We start from the raw sequence: 18,734 nt of genomic DNA on the forward strand, positions 1-18,734 counted from the left end.
AGATGTTGACTCCCAGGAACCTGAAGCTAGAAACACGTTCCACCTCCGTCCCGTTAATGTGGATGGGGGTGTGCGTGCCGCCTCTGGAGCTCCTTGGTCTTCTTGGAGTTAAGGGCCAGGTTGTTGTCAGCGCACCATGCTGCTAAGTGCTGGACCTCCTCCCTGTAGGTCAAACACCGTTGTATCATCTGCATACTTGATGATGGTGTTAGTACCATGTACAGGTGTGCAGTCATAGGTGAAGAGGGAGTAGAGGAGGGGGCTCAGCACACAGCCCTGTGGAACGCCGGTGTTCAGGGTGAGGGTTGAAGAGGTGTGCTTGTCTAACCTCACAGACTGGGGTCTGTTGGTTAGAAAGTCCAGTATCCAGTTGCAGAGGGAGGGGTCGATGCCCAGGTTACTGAGTTTGGTGATCAGTTTTGATGGTATAATGGTGTTGAATGCTAAGCTGTAATCAATGAACAGCATTCATTGTTTAGATGTTTAGATAGTCACACGGACTTGCAGGGAATGGAGGGATATGGATCACTTGTAGGAAGAGGTTAGTGTGTGGCGTAGACATGAAGAACCTGTTTTTGTGCCATACCATGTTGCATGATGTTCTGAAAACCTCATTTAAGAAATACAACACTACCACCAATTCTGTGAATCTCTGGTCTCCATCATTCACTTATTCTCATCCCCTTGTGCTTTGGTATCGGAGGTTTAGAATACGTGACATCTGCGATAGACCTTACCCTAATGTTGTACAGAGCTTTTGTTGTATGTAATCATCAGAGTTTCAGGTGCTCCCTATTGACCACACTGACCAGGCAGGTGAGGCCACAACAAAAGCTGCTGACCTGGTCTTGCTAACCTGCTGTTGCTGCTCTTTGTTGCACAGTGCGAGGGTCGCAGTGTGGTCTGGGTACAGCAGAGAGAGATAGAGATGCCGGTTGCCCGAGGAGTCTGTCAAGGACTGAAGCTCACCTGTCTGCTCACTCACCTGCACATTGAGACAGCTGGGCCTGATGTGGCGTGATCCTCACGTGCAGAGGTGGAGCAGCTGCCAAGGAGACAGAGAGTGGAAATCAGCAACAACTCACGGCAATTCATCAAATAGATGTTGGCGAGCAGGAAAGTGGCGTTACTGTGGGCTAGGGGGACTGTAGATTGGGAAGTGGATGGAAGCGGACACTATATGGGGTGTATTGTGTGAGGGCCGGATGGGGGAAACTGTTGATGGGGATAGACTTTTTATCCCTCTCCTGGCTCCAAGCTAATTATGCTCAATCTCATTATCCTTCTCAGATGTTCCGTTGCCACATCTTTTATTTTTGACCCCAGTATCATCCCTCTTTACTCTCTCTCTCTCTCCCCATTTCTTTGTTAATGGTGTGGTCACATCTCCAATCCACAGGAACCACCCAGGTCCACGGGAGATGATGACCAGACCTCTCACTATCTCTCAAACCACCTCCCGCACCACTCGCCCACAGGGGATAGGGAAAGTCAAGTGTGAATGGAGGGAGGCAATGTTGAGAAAGTCTCTCAGCTCCCGTGAGAGAGAGAGGGGAGTGATACCTGCGATAATCCACGGGCTAGAAGCAAGGAGCTGGAACCAAGGCCAATCCAAATAGCCCACAGACCCAGCATTGACCCGTCCTATAAGTAGACAAAAGTGCTGAAGAAACTCAGCGGGTGCGGCTGCATCTATGGAGCGAAGGAAATAGGCAACGTTTTTCGGGCCGAAATCCTTCTTCCCGGAACATTGCCTATTTCCTTCGCTGAATAGATGCTGCCGCACCCGCTGAGTTTCTCCAGCATTTTTGTCTACCTTCGATTTTCCAGCATTTGCAGTTCCTTCTTAAACACTGACCCGTCCTGGTTTCCCATAACAAGCTAGATTATTTGAAGGGACTTATGAAACCCACGTGCCAACACGGACTCACAATCTGACTAAAACCAGGCTGCCTTTGTCACCACTCACCTGACCCCAGACTCTGAAGACTATCATCTGTGTAGACAGAGAATTGAATTCAGTTTATCTATGGCAATCAATAAAAGAGTGATCTACATGCATAGTGTATGGTCCATTATGTAATTTAATACATCATCATATATAATAAAATACAACATAATCTAATATGCCATGGAATCAAATGCAACAGTGTGGATTGGCTGGGAGAGGCAGCAGAGGACTTGGTTGATTTTTACCCAAGTTTAATTTAGAGATACAGCATGGAAACAGGCCCTTCTGCCCACCAAGCCCACGCTGACCATCGATCACCCGTTCACACTAGTTTTATGATATCCCACTTTTGCATGCACTCCCTACGCACTAGGAGGGCAATTTACAGAGGCCAAATAACCTACAAACCCACAGGTCTTTGGGATATGGGTGGAAACCAGAGCACCTGGAGAAAACCCACGCGATCACATGCAACCACAGACGGTACCGGAGATCAGATCAATCTCGGGACCCTGACGCTGGGAGGCAGTGGGTCCACCAGCTCTGCCACTATGCCATCCTAATTATTCCAGCCGACCGCCTGCTCTCTGTATGGCTAAGCATAGCTCCAATGCCATCTACAAATCACCACCACTGCTGCCAGCTAAATCACGGATGGTGAAGAGTCAAGGGCCTGTCCCACTTGGCCGTCATTTGCGCGCCCTCCAAATATGTGGTCGTCACGTTGTGACGCACGGTTAGTGTGTGGGTAGCGCGGGACGGGCGCATGGAGAGGCGTGGAGGAGTATGGAGTTGCGCGCGGCGATCCATGATCTCGTGCTGCACAAAATCCTCACACGCCACCTGTGTGACGTATCGCGTACACAAGCTGATGCATTGGGTACGCACGCTGGCGTCCCGACGTCTCACGTGTATCGCGTGGAGACGCATGGTTACTTAACCATGCGTCGCCACGTGCCGCAGAGTATTCTAATGACGTCACGTGCAGCAGACGGCATGATGGTACGTGATTTGCGCGCAACGTCGAGCGTAACGACGCGTCGACCTATTTTACAAATGAGGCATAAATGAGGCGCGAATGACGGCCAAGTGGGACAGGCCCTATAGCCTGCACCTAGATGAGTGGTGCTTCAATAACACCCTCTCACTCAAGGTCAACAAGACCATTTTGGTCAGCATGGATGTGTTCAGCCAAAGGGCCTGTTTCCATGCTGTATGATTCTACACAAGACGCTGTCCACATGAGGGTTTGTTGAATGGTTCGAGCTTTGGCTGGGTGGACCTCTAGTTACGTTCTGGCCCGAAGCATTGATTCTGCTCCTCCCCACACGCTAGTGCTGGACCTGATGAGAGTTTGCCCCCTTTCTCTGGGGACTTTGGCTTCCCACCATCCCCAGTGCGGACCTCTCCGGAACTCTTCCACAAGTTTCCCCTCCTCCCTTCCCCCCCCCCCCCCCCCCCCCCCCTCATCCTCCCTGCTCCCTCCACTCTTCTCCCTCCTCGCTCTACGCTTCAGTTCGACCTGGGCATAATTGCTTGGGTGAGTCACCTGCACTGCATAGCTGGTCAGTACTGCTGCCAATTTCACTTGGACTAGTTCGTGCTGCCAGAGAAGGCGTGTGGAGACAGAACGGCAGGTCGGACGCTGACGAAACATTCGGCACATTTGTAATAGGCTGCCGCATTGCTGGTCTTGGAGCTGCCAAGAAGTAAAAACAAATTCCAGCATTAAAGTGTAGAAAGAGGGAACTGCAGAGTCTGGTTTGCAAAAATAAACAGTAAAAGTTGCTGGAGTAACTCAAAGCGTCAGATGACTGGTACTGATGGAGAGCAGTCAGAGAGGGTCTCACAGAACTCCCATCAGAGAGTGGAGGAGAACTTCTTCAAGAGTCAGAGAATGGTGGACTCAGTCCAACCACAGCAACTATGATTTATGGACTGTGTCTTTGGTTGCACTATGGTCTTCGGTTTTGCACTATTATGGTTATCTGGTATAATAATCATAAGAATATAAGATAGGGGAGCAAAATCAGGCCATTCTGCCCAATTAGTCTACTCCACCATCCAATCATGGCCGTTCTACTTTTCTCTCTCAACCCCATTCTCCTGCCTCCTCATCGTAATCTTTGACACACTTTTGTCAGGTATTAATTTGTTATATATTTGATAAGCACCGGCTTAGATGGGGCATTTTGGTCAGCATGGATGAGTTCAGACAAAGGGCCTGTTTCCATGCTGTATGATTCTACACAAGACGCTGCATACATGAGGATTTGTTGAATGGTTCGAGCTTTGGCTCTGGATCAATGGTGTGGACCTCTAGTTACGTTCTGGCCCGAAGCATTGAATCTGCTCCTCCCCACCCGCTACTGTTGGACTTGGTGACAGTTTGCCCCCTTTCTCTGGTGACCTCTCCGGGATTCCCTGCTTCCACAAGTTACATCTCCTCCCTTTCCCCCCCCCCCCCCCCCCCCCCCCCTCGTCCCCCCCCCCACCCTCCACCCGATCCACCCTGTTTCCACACTTCTCCCTCCTCACTCTACGCTTCAGTTCGACCTAGGCACAGTTGCTTGGGTGAGTCACCTGCACTGCATAGCTGGTCAGTACTGCTGCCAATATCAGTTAGACACGTTCCTGCCGCCGGAGAAGGCTTGTGAAGATAATTCGGCACGGCGAGTGCAGACGAAACATTCGGCACATTTGTAATAGGCTGACACATTGCTGGTCTTGGAGCTGCCAAGAAGTAAAAACAAACCCCAGCATTAAAGTGTAGAAAGAGGGAACTGCAGAGTTTGGTTTGCAAAAAAAACAGTAAAAGTTGCTGGATGAACTCAACAGGTCAGATGACTGGCACTAATGGAGAGCAGTCAGAGAGGGTCTCACAGAACTCCCATCGGAGAGTGGAGAAGAACTTCTTCAAGAGTCAAAAGTCAGAGAATGGTGGACTCGGTCCGATCCATCACGGGACCAGCCCTCCCCATCACAGAAAGCATTGGAAGGGGAATACATAGGGTGAATGCACGTGGTCTTTTACCCAGGGTAGGGGAATCAGGAACTATAGGATTTAGGTTTAAGGTGAGAGGAAACATTTTTTACAGGAACATGAGGGGCAACTTTTTGTTGTGAGTCCAGGAGTCACTGTCTCAAAATAGCAGCCAACAGCATCGAAGTCCCAAACCACCCTGGCCACGATCTAATCTTACTGCTACCATCAGGAAGAAGGTACAACAGCCAAAGATCCATGACCTTCAGGTTCAAGAACAGCTTCTTCCCACAACCATCAGGTTCGTGAACCACTGAGCAAAACAACAACTATGATCAATGGACTGTGTCTTTGGTTGCACTATGGTCTTCCGTTTTGCACTATTATCTAGTATAATAATCATAAGAATTTAAGACATAGGAGAAAATGAGGCCGTTCTGCCCAATGAGTCTACTCCATTCAATCATGGCCGTTCTACTTTTCTCTCTCAACCCCATTCACCTGCCTTCTCATCGTAATCTTTGACACCCTTTTGCCAGATATTAATTTGTTATATATTTGATTATTATATATTTATCTGTGAGTTATTGTGTTAATGTGCGTTAAGCTGCAGCAAGTTAAAAACAATAATTGTTTAGAGACTTTAGAGATGTAGTGCAGAAACAGACCCTTCTGCCCACTGGGTCTGTGCCGACCAGTGTCCACCACGTACACTAACACTATCCTAGACACAAGGGACAATTTATAGAAGCCCGAATAACCTACAAACCTTCGTCTTTGGAGTGTGGGAGGAAATCGGAGCACCCAGAGAAAAACTCACACGGTCACAGGGAGAACATACAAATCCGGCACAGACAGCAGCCATAGTCAGGATGGAACCCAGGTTTCCAGTGCTGTAAGGCAGCAACTCTACCGCTGCACCACTGTGCCGCACGTTCTGTTGCCGTGACATATGACCACAAAACACTCTTGTCCCCTGACTTGCCTGTAGGTGGATGCCTGCTCTCTGTATGGCTAAGCATAGCTCCAATGCCATCTACAAATCACCACCACTGCTGCCAGCTGAATCAAGGGTGGTGAAGAGTCAAGGGCCTGTCCCACTTGGCCTACATTTCTCTTCTCAATGTGTTGATGTTACCTGACATACCTGGACATTCGACGCCTGACATCAACCTCTCTCTCATTGGCGCTGTGTTCTTGTTGACAGTGAGCTTATGCACTTTTCTCTGTCTGCTTGATGCGCCTGTTCGAGAGATATTCAAAGTCAATCTGATGTCAAAACACCAATTAAACCCTTCCTTCCTTGTATAGATACATAGAAAATAGGTGCAGGAGTAGGCCATTCGACCCATCGAGCCTGCACCGCCATTCAATATGATCATGGCTGATCATCCAACTCAGTATCCCGTACCTGCCTTCTCTCCATACCCCCTGATCCCCTTAGCCACAAGGGCCACATCTAACTCCCTCTTAAATATAGCCAATGAACTGACCTCAACTACCTTCTGGGGCAGAGAGTTCCAGAGATTCACCACTCTCTGTGTGAAAAATGTTTTTCTTATCTCGGTCTTAAAGGATTTCCCCCTTATCCTTAAGCTGTGACCCCTTGTTCTGGACTTCCCCAACATCGGGAACAATCTTCCTGCATCTAGCCTGTCCAACCCCTTAAGAATTTTGTAAGTTTCTATAAGATCCCCCCTCAATCTCCTATATTCTAGCGAGTATAAGCCGAGTCTATCCAGTCTTTCATCATATGAAAGTCCTGACATCCCAGGAATCAGTCTGGTGAACCTTCTCTGCACTCACTCTATGGCAATAATGTCCTTCCTCAGATTTGGAGGCAAAAACTGTATGCAATACTCCAGGTGTGGTCTCACCAAGACCCTGTACAACTGCAGTAGAACCTCCCTGCTCCTATACTCAAATCCTTTTGCTATGAAAGCTAACATACCATTTGCTTTCTTCACTGCCTGCTGCACCTGCATGCCTACTTTCAATGACTGGTGTACCATGACACCCAGGTCTCGTTGCATCTCCCCTTTTCCTAATCGGCTACCATTTAGATAATAGTCTGCTTTCTTGTTTTTGCCACCAAAGTGGATAACCTCACATTTATCCACATTATACTGCATCTGCCAAACATTTGCCCACTCACCCAGCCTATCCAAGTCACCTTGTAGTCTCCTAGCATCCTCCTAACAGCTAACACTGCCCCCAGCTTAGTGTCATCCGCAAACTTGGAGATGTTGCCTTCAATTCCCTCATGCAGATAATTAATATATATTGTAAATAGCTGGGGTCCCAGCACTGAGCCTTGCGGTACCTCACAAGTCACTGCCTGCCATTGTGAAAAGGACCCGTTTACTCCTACTCTTTGCTTCCTGTTTGCCAGCCAGTATAGGATTGCACGACTCTGGGCTGGAATACTGAGTCTGTAAAAAAATACTATGGTCATGAAGAAATTTACAGTGTACATATAATATCCATTTTATGTATGGTTTGTGGGCTTGAATTAAAGAAAGAGGTTGGATACGCTAGGTCTTTGGTCTTTCGAGTGTTAGAGGCTGAGGTGTGCAGAGGATGAGGAGCATGAAAGTGAATGCTGACAGCTTTTTCCCCAGGGTAGAGGATTCTAAAACTATAGGGCATAGGCTCAAAGTGAGGGAGGAGAGATTTAAGAAGGACTTTTTCCACTCATCGGGTACTCTGTATCTGGAATAACCCGCTGAGTTACTCCAGCACTTTGTTTTGCAGAAGTGATGAGTAGATTCGTGTGAGAAGAGGTGAATGGCAGTCATAAGGAACTGCAGATGCTGGTTTACAAAAAAAAGACACAAAGTTCTGGAGTAACTCGGCGGGTCAGGCAGTTATTCCAGCAGACCGCCTGCTCTCTGTATGGCTAAGCATAGCTCCAATGCCATCTACAAAGCACCACCACTGCTGCCAGCTGAATCAAGGGTGGTGAAGAGTCAAGGGCCTGTCCCACTTGGCAGTCATTTGCACGCCATTTACATGACCTCCAAATATGTGGTCGTAGCGTGTGGGTAGCGAGGGACGGGCACATGGAGAGGCGTGGAGGAGTATCGAGTTGTGCGCGGTATCGCGCGACGCTACAAATGTACAGTAGAAACCATCCTGACTGGTTGTATCAGGACCTGGTACATCAACTCTAATGCACATTAACGTAAGAGGCTGCAGGGAGTGGTGGATTTAGCCCAGTTCAACACGGGCACAGCCCACTCCACCATCGCAAGAATCAAAAGGGGAATGGACAGGATGAATGCACAAGGTCTTTTACCCAGTGTAGGGAAATCACAAACCAGGGGGCAGATGTTTCATGTGGGAGGGGACCATTTTTATAGCAACCTGAAGGATAACCTTTTGTGGTGGGTATGGAACAAGCTGTCAGAGTAGGTAGTTGAGGCAGGGATTATAACAGCATTTAAAAAACACTTGCAAAGGTAGGGAGGATTTAGCGGGATACGAGCCAAACGTGAGCAAATGGCACTGGCTTGGATGGGGCATTTTGGTCAGCATGGATGTGTTCAGCCAAAGGGCCTGTTTCCATGCTGTATGATTCTACACAAGACGCTGCCTACACGAGGATTTGTTGAATGATTCGAGCTTTGGCTCTGGATCAATGGGGTGGACCTCTAGGTACGTTCTGGCCCCACGCATTGATTTTGTTCCTCCCCACCCGCTACTGCTGGACTTGGTGAGAGTTTGCCCCCTTTCTCTGGGGAATTTGGCTTCCCACCATCGCCAGAAGGGACCTCTCCTGGAATCCATGCTTCCACAATTTTCACCTCTCCCCAACCCCCCCCCCCCTCCCTGCTTCCACTCTTCTCCCTCCTCGCTCTACGCTTCAGTTCAACCTGGGCACAGTTGCTTGGGTGAGTCACCTGCACTGCATGGCTGGTAAGTACTGCTGCCAATATCAGTTGGACACGTTCCTGCCGCTGGAGGAGGCTTGTGGAGACAGAACGGCACGACGAACACAGACGAAACATTCGGCACATTTGTAATAGGCTGCCGCATTGCTGGTCTTGGAGCTGCCAAGAAGTAAAAACAAATTCCAGCATTAAAAGTGCACAAAGAGAGGGAACTGCAGAGTCTGGTTTGCAAACAAAAAGGTAAAAATTGCTGGTGTAACTCAACGGGTCAGATGACTGGTACTGATGGAGAGCAGTCAGAGAGGGTCTCACAGAACTCCCATCAGAGTGGAGGAGAACTTCTTCAAGAGTCAAGAGTCAGAGAATGGTGGACTCGGTCCCATCCATCACGGGAACAGCCCTCCCCATCACAGAAAGCATTGGAAGGGGAATACATAGGGTGAATTAGGCCGTTCTGCCCAATGAGCCTACACCAATCATTCATGGCCGTTCTACTTTTCTCTCTCAATCCCATTCTCCTGCCTTCTCATCGTAATCTTTGACACCCTTTTGTCAGTTATTAATTTGTTATATATTTGATTATTATATATTTATCTGAGTTAGGAAGACTTCCGGTTGCGCCATGCTACGCTAGCAGTCGCAACTTTTAGCTCCGCTCTGGTGGAAATGCGACTTTCCGCGTTAAAATTGTGTTTGGAAGTCGGGACCGATTCAAAAATTCACCGGAGCCCCGGGACGTCGCGCTGATGACGTCATCAGTAAGCGCAGCAATTTAAAACGAAGGATTTTTAATAAAAAAATACAGAAAACTGAAGAACAGACCTCTGAAGTGGATTCTGGAATGGCTACAAGATCCAAGACTGAGATGGCTACTAAGGAGAAAAATGAAATGGAGGACATAAAGAACTCGGTAAGAGATCTGAGACAGGATATTGAGGCTGGAAACTTAAAAATGTTGGAAAGTATGGAAAATATGACTGTTAAATCAATGGAAAATATGGCAGGCATTAATGCTGGTAATCAAAAAATTATTGACTGCATTGGCATTATACAAAAACGAATTGAGGATGTGCATGAAGAGCTAGTGGTGAGAATTAAGAAAGGCGAAGAAGAAACTGAGAAGAAGTTTGAGGCTGTGAACGTAATTGTTTCTTCACATGGAACCAAAATAAAAGACATGGAAACAGCGGTTGAACAAATGGCTGAAGATATGCAGGGAATGAAGCTAGACGTGGACAGCCTCAAGAGTCAACTGGCGAAAGTTTCAGATAAATGCCTTGACCTTGAAGCTCGCTCACGACGCCAAAACCTACGAATACTGGGAGTAACAGAAGGGGCAGAAGGGGAACAACGCTCGTGGGTTCACTGCCAACCTAATTAAACAGGTACTCAATCTACCTGTGGAACCGGAAATTGAAGTGGCACATCGAGTACCGAGATTTAAGCCAAGAGCACAAGCAGATCCAGCCCACCCACGACAGATCATAGTTAAACTTCGGGACATTTCAGCACTTGAGGACCTGATGAAAAAAATCAAATATGGAGTGAAGATGATCTTTGGACAAGACACTATCAAACTCCTGCGGGATTATCCCTTTGAGATCGTTCAAAAGAGAAAAAAGTTTGAACAGACAAGACAGATTCTCTATGGAGTCAAAGATGTTAGATGTGGCGTTTTTTATCCGGCCAGAATGCGCATTAGTTACAAGGGAAAAGAGAAAACCTTCACTAACTCGGATGCATCTTATAAATATGCCGAAGAGATTGTAGCAAAGGCAGAAACAGAAGATTAACCACACCACCGGGAGGATATGGACATTTTCTTGCCTTTTATTATCCCACAGAGAACACCCGAAGACAAGGGAAGAAACAATACTCTCAAAGGTTTAAAATGGAACTTAATTTCCACGTGCGTTTGTCTAGACATCTTATCTACTTTGGACGCTCTGGAATTTAACTCAAGGACATCCTTTGTTCAGAATGAATGAAAGACTGATGAGCTGACCAAAGATGAACACCAGAGCCGAATGTGGAAAACACCCCAAGGTCGAATGGCGAATCAAGATTTTTAAACACTTTTACAAAATATAGAGAATTACTAATAACTAACAAATACTAACATAGAATTTATATAGAAATATAAATGAAAACTAACTTGAATTATATAATGGGTAAAATGTAATAATCTGCTTATAAAATAGCCTAGTTCATATATAGAGATGACTAATTTTAGAATTAAAGTAGATAACATTGAAATGATAAGGGATACGTAGTTTGTGTGAAGAAAGGAGAAGACTCAGGCTCCTGGCAAAATTCCAGGAGCCTGTTTCTGGTTAACCCTTACAGCTAACAGCTTACTTTTATCAAAGATATAACTAACTACTAATAAATAGTAGATGCCAGCGTTAGATAAATAGATTCTACAGTAGCTGAACATAGATCGGATATTGGCTAATGAAATATATATAAATATATAGATATAGATAAGGTAATGGGTGCAATTTAGCTGAATTGGAAACGGCACCTCCTTCTTAGGGACAGAATAATAAAAAGAGCGGAGCTAACAGTACAACATTAATTCGGAAGTTGAATAAATGTCGGACCCCACAGACGTGTGGGACACGCACTACAGTGTCGAACACTTCAGACACTAATTTTATCTGTCAATTTTTTTTTTTAATCACAATATGTCACTATTATCTGTTTTTTTTTCAAGGAAATTCGCAAAAGGGATCTACCAAGGAAGTTAATAACATAAATGCCCCCCAACTATCCAGAGTCCTGAGCTACGGATGCACCGTAATAAATAAAGGTATTAAAATCAGAGAAAATGCAAGATGACAAACAAAAGAAAATGGGAGGAATCACACTGTGTAGCTGGAATATAAAGGGTATTAATGAACCAATTAAAAGGGGCAAAATACTAGCTCAGTTGAAATCATATAACACGGACATTTCGTTTCTTCAAGAAACGCACCTTAAACATCAAGACCAGAGGAGATTGAGGGCGAAATGGATAGGCCAAACATTTCACTCCTCATACACATCGAAATCTAGAGGCACCGCAATTATTATTCGCAAAGGAATACCATTCAAATCAAAGAATATTATATCAGATAAGGAAGGGAGATACCTTATAGTCACAGGAGAGATTTATGCTACGCCAATCACCTTGGTAAACATATATGCGCCCAATTTTGATAATCGTCAATTTTTTAATAAAATTCTGAATAAAATTGCAGAATCTAACTACCAAAATGTTATAATTGGAGGAGACTTCAACTGTGCTTTAGATCCGTATTTAGATAAATCGATGCAAAAACAAAGAGGTAATGAGAAATCTAAAACTAGTGAACTCTTAAATACATATATAAAAAATACAAATATAGCAGATGTTTGGAGGATCGCGAACCCGACTGGAAGGGAATACTCGTTTTATTCAATGGTGCATAAAACATACTCACGCATAGACTATTTCCTAGTGGATTCAAAACTAATCCCTTATACTCTTAACCCTAAATACCACACTAATACGATTTCAGATCATTCCCCGCTATCTTTTGTTTTAAAACTGGAAGGAATCTCTATGAACACATCGTTCTGGAGGTTTAACTTGCAAATTTCGAAAGACCCACAAGGGAGTATATATCTAAAAAAAACAAATGGATCTATTTTTTGAGATAAATGATACACCAGATATTTCGCCTACTTTATTATGGGAATCCTTCAAAGCATTTATTAGAGGAGTCATTATCTCGTATCAAGCTTTTCAAAACAAAAAGAATAAAAATGAACAAAGAATAATATAATCTATGTAATGTTTTAAATTGGATGAGCGTATGTCGTACGTTGATCGAGCATTTATGCACCTGTAGTAAATGATTATCCCAGGTCTCTTTTGAGATTTTTATTATTCAAAAACTAAATTAAATAAAATCTTCCCTAATGTTTCACCAATCTGTGATAAATGCCTGTGTCAAGAAGCTACCATAGCGCACTCTTTTGTTTTTTGTACAAAAATCCAAAAATTCTGGTATGAAATATTTGATATTTTTTCAAAATTGATCAAAATAAAACTGGTACCAAAACCAGAATGGATTATCTTCGGAATATCGGAAGATAACCCTGAATTAAACGTGTTTCAGAGGAATTTATTTAATTACGGGCTAATAATGGGAAAAAAGCTTATACTTAAATTCTGGAAAAATGCGCCGACACCAACAATAAAAATGTGGATATCAAATATGTTTGAAACATTACATCTGGAAGAGATGAGATTCCTCCTAGCAGGTAAAGCAGACCAATTCCAAAAGACGTGGTCTATGTTTCTGGACCTATTACAAGTATGAGGTGCAATAGTAATCTAAAAAAAACAAATATATAAATAAGTGGTATCAGGACCTGGTAACGGGAGGTAAAATAACAAAAACAGACTTGATTGGTAGTCCCCTTTCTGCGGAGTTTAATGTTATAATAGAGCGATTGTTTCTATTTTCTCTTTCTTTCTTTTCTAGGGTCTATTTTCTCACTTTACTTCCTTCTCTAACTTCTTTCCTAAGGGGCTTTCTTTTCCCAACACTCTTGCACTGCACGACTCTCTTGCACTTTCTTTACTTTCCTTACTTCTACCTTTTTCTTAAAGCTCAAAAAAAAAAAAAAATGAAGCGGTACAAAAAATGTATTAAGATATATGTGCTGTGTAGGATTGTAATTTACCGTACTTCTAATAAAAATTAAATTAAAAAAAAATGAAAAAAAAAATGAACAAAGACAATTAGAAGAACAAATCAGACAACTAGATACAGATAATGCTAAAGATCCAACTATGGATAAACATAATAAAATTTTAATTTTGAAATTTAAGCTAAATAAATTACTATCAGAGAAGATTATAAGATTATTCCAAATTACCAAACAAGAATGTTTTGAATTTGGGGATAAACCCCATAAACATTTCGCACGCCAATTAAAAAAACGGGAAAAAGATCATGCAATTTTAAAGATTAAATCAGATAGAGGGGAATTATTAACACTACCTCAGGATATCAATAAAAGATTTGCTCAATATTATAAGAACTTATATACATCGAAAACGCTAATAGACAATAACAAAGCTTTAGAATTTTTGACCGATTGTAACCTTCCAAAATTAGAATTGAAAGAACAAGAGGAACTGGGAGCACAAATTACAGCTAAGGAAATAGAGGACACAATAAACACACTTAAAAATGGAAAAACACCAGGACCAGACGGATTCAGTAATTAATTTTATAAATGTTTTTACGATACAGTGACCCCACGTCTACAGAAAATGTATACATTTGTTTTAAAGAACAAATCCTACCTGAAACACTAGCTGAATCAACGATCACACTAACACTTAAAAAAGATAAAGATATAGAAGAACCAGGATCATATAGAGCTATTGCATTGTTAAATACTGATCAAAAAATATTAGCGAAAATACTAGCTAGAAGACTAAGTCAATATGTCAGTAAATTAATAAATAAGGATCAGACGGGATTTATACATAAGAGGCACTCATTTAATAACCTGAGACGTCTGCTTAACATAATGCACTCTCACAAAACTCAAGAACAAGAGTTATCTATCATTTCATTGGACGCAGAAAATGCGTTTGATCAAGTAGAATGGGATTATATGTTTAAAGTATTGCAAAAATTTCAAATGGGAGAGAGCTTCATCGCATGGATAAAATTATTATATAACAAACCCACGGCTAGAATATTAACTAATAATATACTATCTACGAAATTTCAATTAACAAGGGGTAATAGACAAGGGTGTTCATTATCACCGCTACTATTCGCTCTAGTAATTGAACCCTTAGCTGAAAAAATTAGAACACATCCTGACATCTATGGGTATAATACAAAACATTCAAATAACAAAATATCCTTATACGCAGACGATGTATTACTATATATCACAAAACCCCAAATCAGTATACCAAACATATTAAACCTAATCGAGGATTTCGGATCTTTCTCAGGATACAGAATAAACTGGAACAAAAGTGAAATTATGTCAATAAAACCGAAAGACTCAACACATCTATTGAAATTCCCCTTTAAAATAGCTACAGAAAAATTTAAATATTTAGGAATTGAAATCACTAGAAATTACCACGGTATGTTTAATGCTAATTAAAGCCCCTTACTTAAGAAATTAAACAATCTAATTAAATTCTGGAAAACGCTGCCGATGTCTTTAATAGGTCGAATAAATGCTATAAAAATGATTTTACCACAAATCCTATATTTATTTCAATCAATTCCAATATATCTTCAAAATTTTTTTTCAAAAAATTAGACTCAGACATCACAAACTTTATATGGGATTATAAATCCCACAGAATACAAAGAGCACACCTCAGTAAACCAAAAGAGATGGGTGGTCTAGCGCTCCCTAACTTCATGTACTATAATTGGGCGGTAAATATTAAAAATATGATACACCTGCTGGACAACTCTGCCCAGCAGGTGGACTGGATTATAATGGAGAGAGAGGACTGCACCCCTGGTAATACAGGCGCGACTCGCCTCTCACCAACGAATTTGAATAACAAATATTATAATAAAAATCCAATGATACATAGTACAAACAGAACTTGGAAACAAATAAAACAGAACTTAAAATTAAGAAATCTATCTCTGCTAATGCCAATAGCCAATAACCCTTCGTTTAAACCGTCAATTATAGATAAATCATTTACACAATGGGAAAGAACGGGAATCAAAACGCTCTGAGACCTGTATGAATCAGGGAAATTATTACCATTTCAACAATTACAACTGAAATATAACTTGAAAAATAATCAATATTTTAAATATCTTCAAATCCGTGATTATTTGAAAAAATATACAAAAGACTATTATAATATGCCCCCAGACTTATTAGATGAAGCCATGAAGATAAAGGCTGAATCAGCAAATCTAATATCATACATATAATATTATATTGAATAGAGAAATACCTACAACAGATAATATTAGAAGAGATTGGGAACAAGAATTAGCTATAAAAATTTCAAAAGAGAGCTGGGATAAACACTTAATATATGTGCATAAATGCTCGATCAACGTACGACATACTCTAATCCAATATAAAACATTACACAGACTATATTATTCAAAAACTAAAATAAATAAACTCTTCCCCAATGTCTCACCCATTTGTGATAAATGTCAGGTACAAGAACCTAACATAGCGCACTCTTTTGTTTTCTGTATAAAAATTCAAAAATTCTGGAACAAAATATTTGAAATCTTTACAAAATTATTTAAAACAAAACTTCTACCCAGAGTAGAAGGGATCATTTTTGGAATATCGGAAGGTAACCCTGAATTAAATATGTTTCAAAAGAACTTACTTAATTATGGGCTAATAATCGGAAAAAAAGCTTATACTTAAATTTTGGAAAAATGCTCCAATACCAACAACAAAAATGTGGATTTCAAACATTACACTTGGAAGAGATGAGACTCCTCCTAGCAGGTAAAGCAGATCACTTCCAAAAGACGTGGTCTGCATTAAAATAATTGTTTAGAGACTTTAGAGATGTAGTGCAGAAACAGACCCTTCTGCCCAATCGGTGTCCACCACGTACATTAACACTATCCTAGACACAAGGGACAATTTATAGATGCCCGAATAACCTACAAACCTACGTCTTTGGAGTGTGGGAGGAAATCGGAGCACCCAGAGACAAACTCACACGGTCACAGGGAGAACGTACAAATTCGGCACAGACAGTAACCGTAGTCAGGATGGAACCCGGGTTTCCAGTGCTGTAAGGCAGCAACTCTACCGCTGCACCACTGTGCCGCACGTTCTGTTGCCGTGACATATGACCACGAAACACTCTTGTCCCCTGACTTGCCTGTAGGTGGTCTCAGAAAGGCAAATCACATTTCTCTTCTCAATGTGTTGATGTTACCTGACGTACCTGGACTTTGGACGCCTGACATCAACCTTCTTCTCATTGGCGCTGTGTTCTTGCTGACATTGAGCTCACACACTTTTCTCTGCCTGCATGATGCATCTGTTCCAGAAATAATCAAAGTCAATCTGATGTCAAAACAACAATTAAACCTTTGCTTCCTTGTATAGGATTGTAAGTCTCTGGGCTGGGATACTGAGTCCTGTAAAAACATACTATGGACATGAAGAAATGTACAGTGTGTATATAATATCCATTTTATGCATGGTTTGTGGGCATGAATTAAAGAAAGAGGTTGGATACGCTGGGTCTTTGGTCTTTCAAGTGTAGGAGGCTGAGATGTGCAGAGGATGATGAGCATGAAATAGTGAGTATTGACAGCTTTTTCCCCAGGGTAGAGGATTCTAAAACTATAATGCATAGGCTCAAAGTGAGGGAGGAGAGACTTAAGGACTTTTTCCCCCCAGAGGGGACCTCTCCGGGAATCTCTGCTTCCACAAGTCCCCCCCCCCCCCCCCCCCCATCCACCCTGCTCCCACTTCTCCCTCCTCGCTTCAGTTCGACCTGGGCACAGTTGCTTGGGTGAGTCACCTGCACTGCATGGCTGGTCAGTGCTGCTGCCAATATCACTTGGACACGTTACTGCCGCCGGAGAAGGCGTGTTTAGACAGAACGGCAGGTCGGGCGCAGACGAAACATTCGGCACATTTGTAATAGGCTGCTGCATTGCTGGTCTTGGAGCTGCCAAGAAGTAAAAACAAATTCCAGCATTAAAGTGTAGAAAGAGGGAACTGCAGAGTCTGGTTTGCAAAAAAACTGTAGAAATTGCTGGAGTAACTCAACGCGTCAGATGACTGGGACTGATGGAGAGCAGTCAGAGAGGGTCTCACAGAACTCCCATCGGAGAGTGGAGGAGAACTTCTTCAAGTCAAAAGTCAGAGAATGGTGGACTCGGTCCGATCCATCACGGGAACAGCCCTCCCCATCACAGAAAGCATTGGAAGGGGAATACATAGGGTGAATGGACGTGGTCTTTTACCCAGGAACTTGAGGAGCAACTTTTTGTTGTGAGTCCAGGAGTCACTGTCTCAAAATAACAGCCAACAGCATCGAAGTCCCAAACCACCCTGGCCACGATCTAATCTCACTGCGACCATCAGGAAGAAGGTACAACAGCCAAAGATCCATGACCTTCAAGTTCAAGAACAGCTTCTTCCCACAACCATCAGGTTCGTGAACCACTGAGCAAAACAGCTACTATGATCAATGGACTGTGTCTTTGGTTGCACTATGGTCTTCCGTTTTGCACTATTATGGTTATCTAATATAATAATCATAAGAACGTAAGATATAGGAACAAAATTAGGCCGTTCTGCCCAATGAGCCTCCTACACCATTCAATCATGGCCGTTCTACTTTTCCCTCTCAACCCAATTCTCCTGCCTTCTCATCGTAATCTTTGACACCCTTTTGTCAGTTATTAATTTGTTATATATTTGATTATTATATATTTATCTGAGTTATTGTGTTAATGTGCCAGTTAAGCTGCAGCAAGTTTAAAAAAAAGAATTGTTTAGAGACTTTAGAGATGTAGTACAGAAACAGACCCTTCTGCCCACTGGGTCTGTGCCGACCAGTGTCCACCACGTACACTAACACTATCCTAGACACAAGGGACAATTGATAAAAGCCCGAATAACCTACAAACCTACGTCTTTGGAGTGTGGGAGGAAATCGGAGCATCCAGAGAAAAACCCACGCGGTCACAGGGAGAACGTACAAATTCGGCACAGACAACAGCCGTAGTCAGGATGGAACCCGGGTTTCCAGTGCTGTAAGGCAGCAACTCTACCGCTGCACCACTGTGCCGCACGTTCTGTTGCCGTGACATATGACCACAAAACACTTGTCCCCTGACTTGCCTGTAGGTGGTCTCAGAAAGGC

The 18,734-nt window shown here is 42.9% G+C and overlaps 1 protein-coding gene across 9 annotated transcripts in view; it reads right to left on the bottom strand.

The window, feature by feature from the left end:
• Nucleotides 1-18,734, bottom strand: part of LOC129715847 (uncharacterized) — a 93,865-nt gene that overhangs the window by 36,826 nt on the left and 38,305 nt on the right. For 8 of the 9 annotated variants that reach the window (XM_055665767.1, XM_055665761.1, XM_055665748.1 and 5 more), the window contains exons 13-20: nucleotides 17,382-17,531; nucleotides 16,797-16,892; nucleotides 8,837-8,986; nucleotides 6,082-6,177; nucleotides 4,535-4,684; nucleotides 3,501-3,650; nucleotides 1,970-1,996; nucleotides 986-1,045 (exon numbers count right to left, since the gene is read on the bottom strand). In XM_055665767.1, coding sequence (XP_055521742.1) covers nucleotides 986-1,045; nucleotides 1,970-1,996; nucleotides 3,501-3,650; nucleotides 4,535-4,684; nucleotides 6,082-6,177; nucleotides 8,837-8,986; nucleotides 16,797-16,892; nucleotides 17,382-17,531 — 879 coding nt within the window. The remainder of the gene's footprint in view (nucleotides 1-985; nucleotides 1,046-1,969; nucleotides 1,997-3,500; nucleotides 3,651-4,534; nucleotides 4,685-6,081; nucleotides 6,178-8,836; nucleotides 8,987-16,796; nucleotides 16,893-17,381; nucleotides 17,532-18,734) is intronic. The other variant, XM_055665787.1, reaches the window with a different exon arrangement.

Source organism: Leucoraja erinacea, chromosome 2, assembly GCF_028641065.1.
Source record: "Leucoraja erinacea ecotype New England chromosome 2, Leri_hhj_1, whole genome shotgun sequence".
Classification (NCBI taxonomy): domain Eukaryota; kingdom Metazoa; phylum Chordata; class Chondrichthyes; order Rajiformes; family Rajidae; genus Leucoraja; species Leucoraja erinaceus.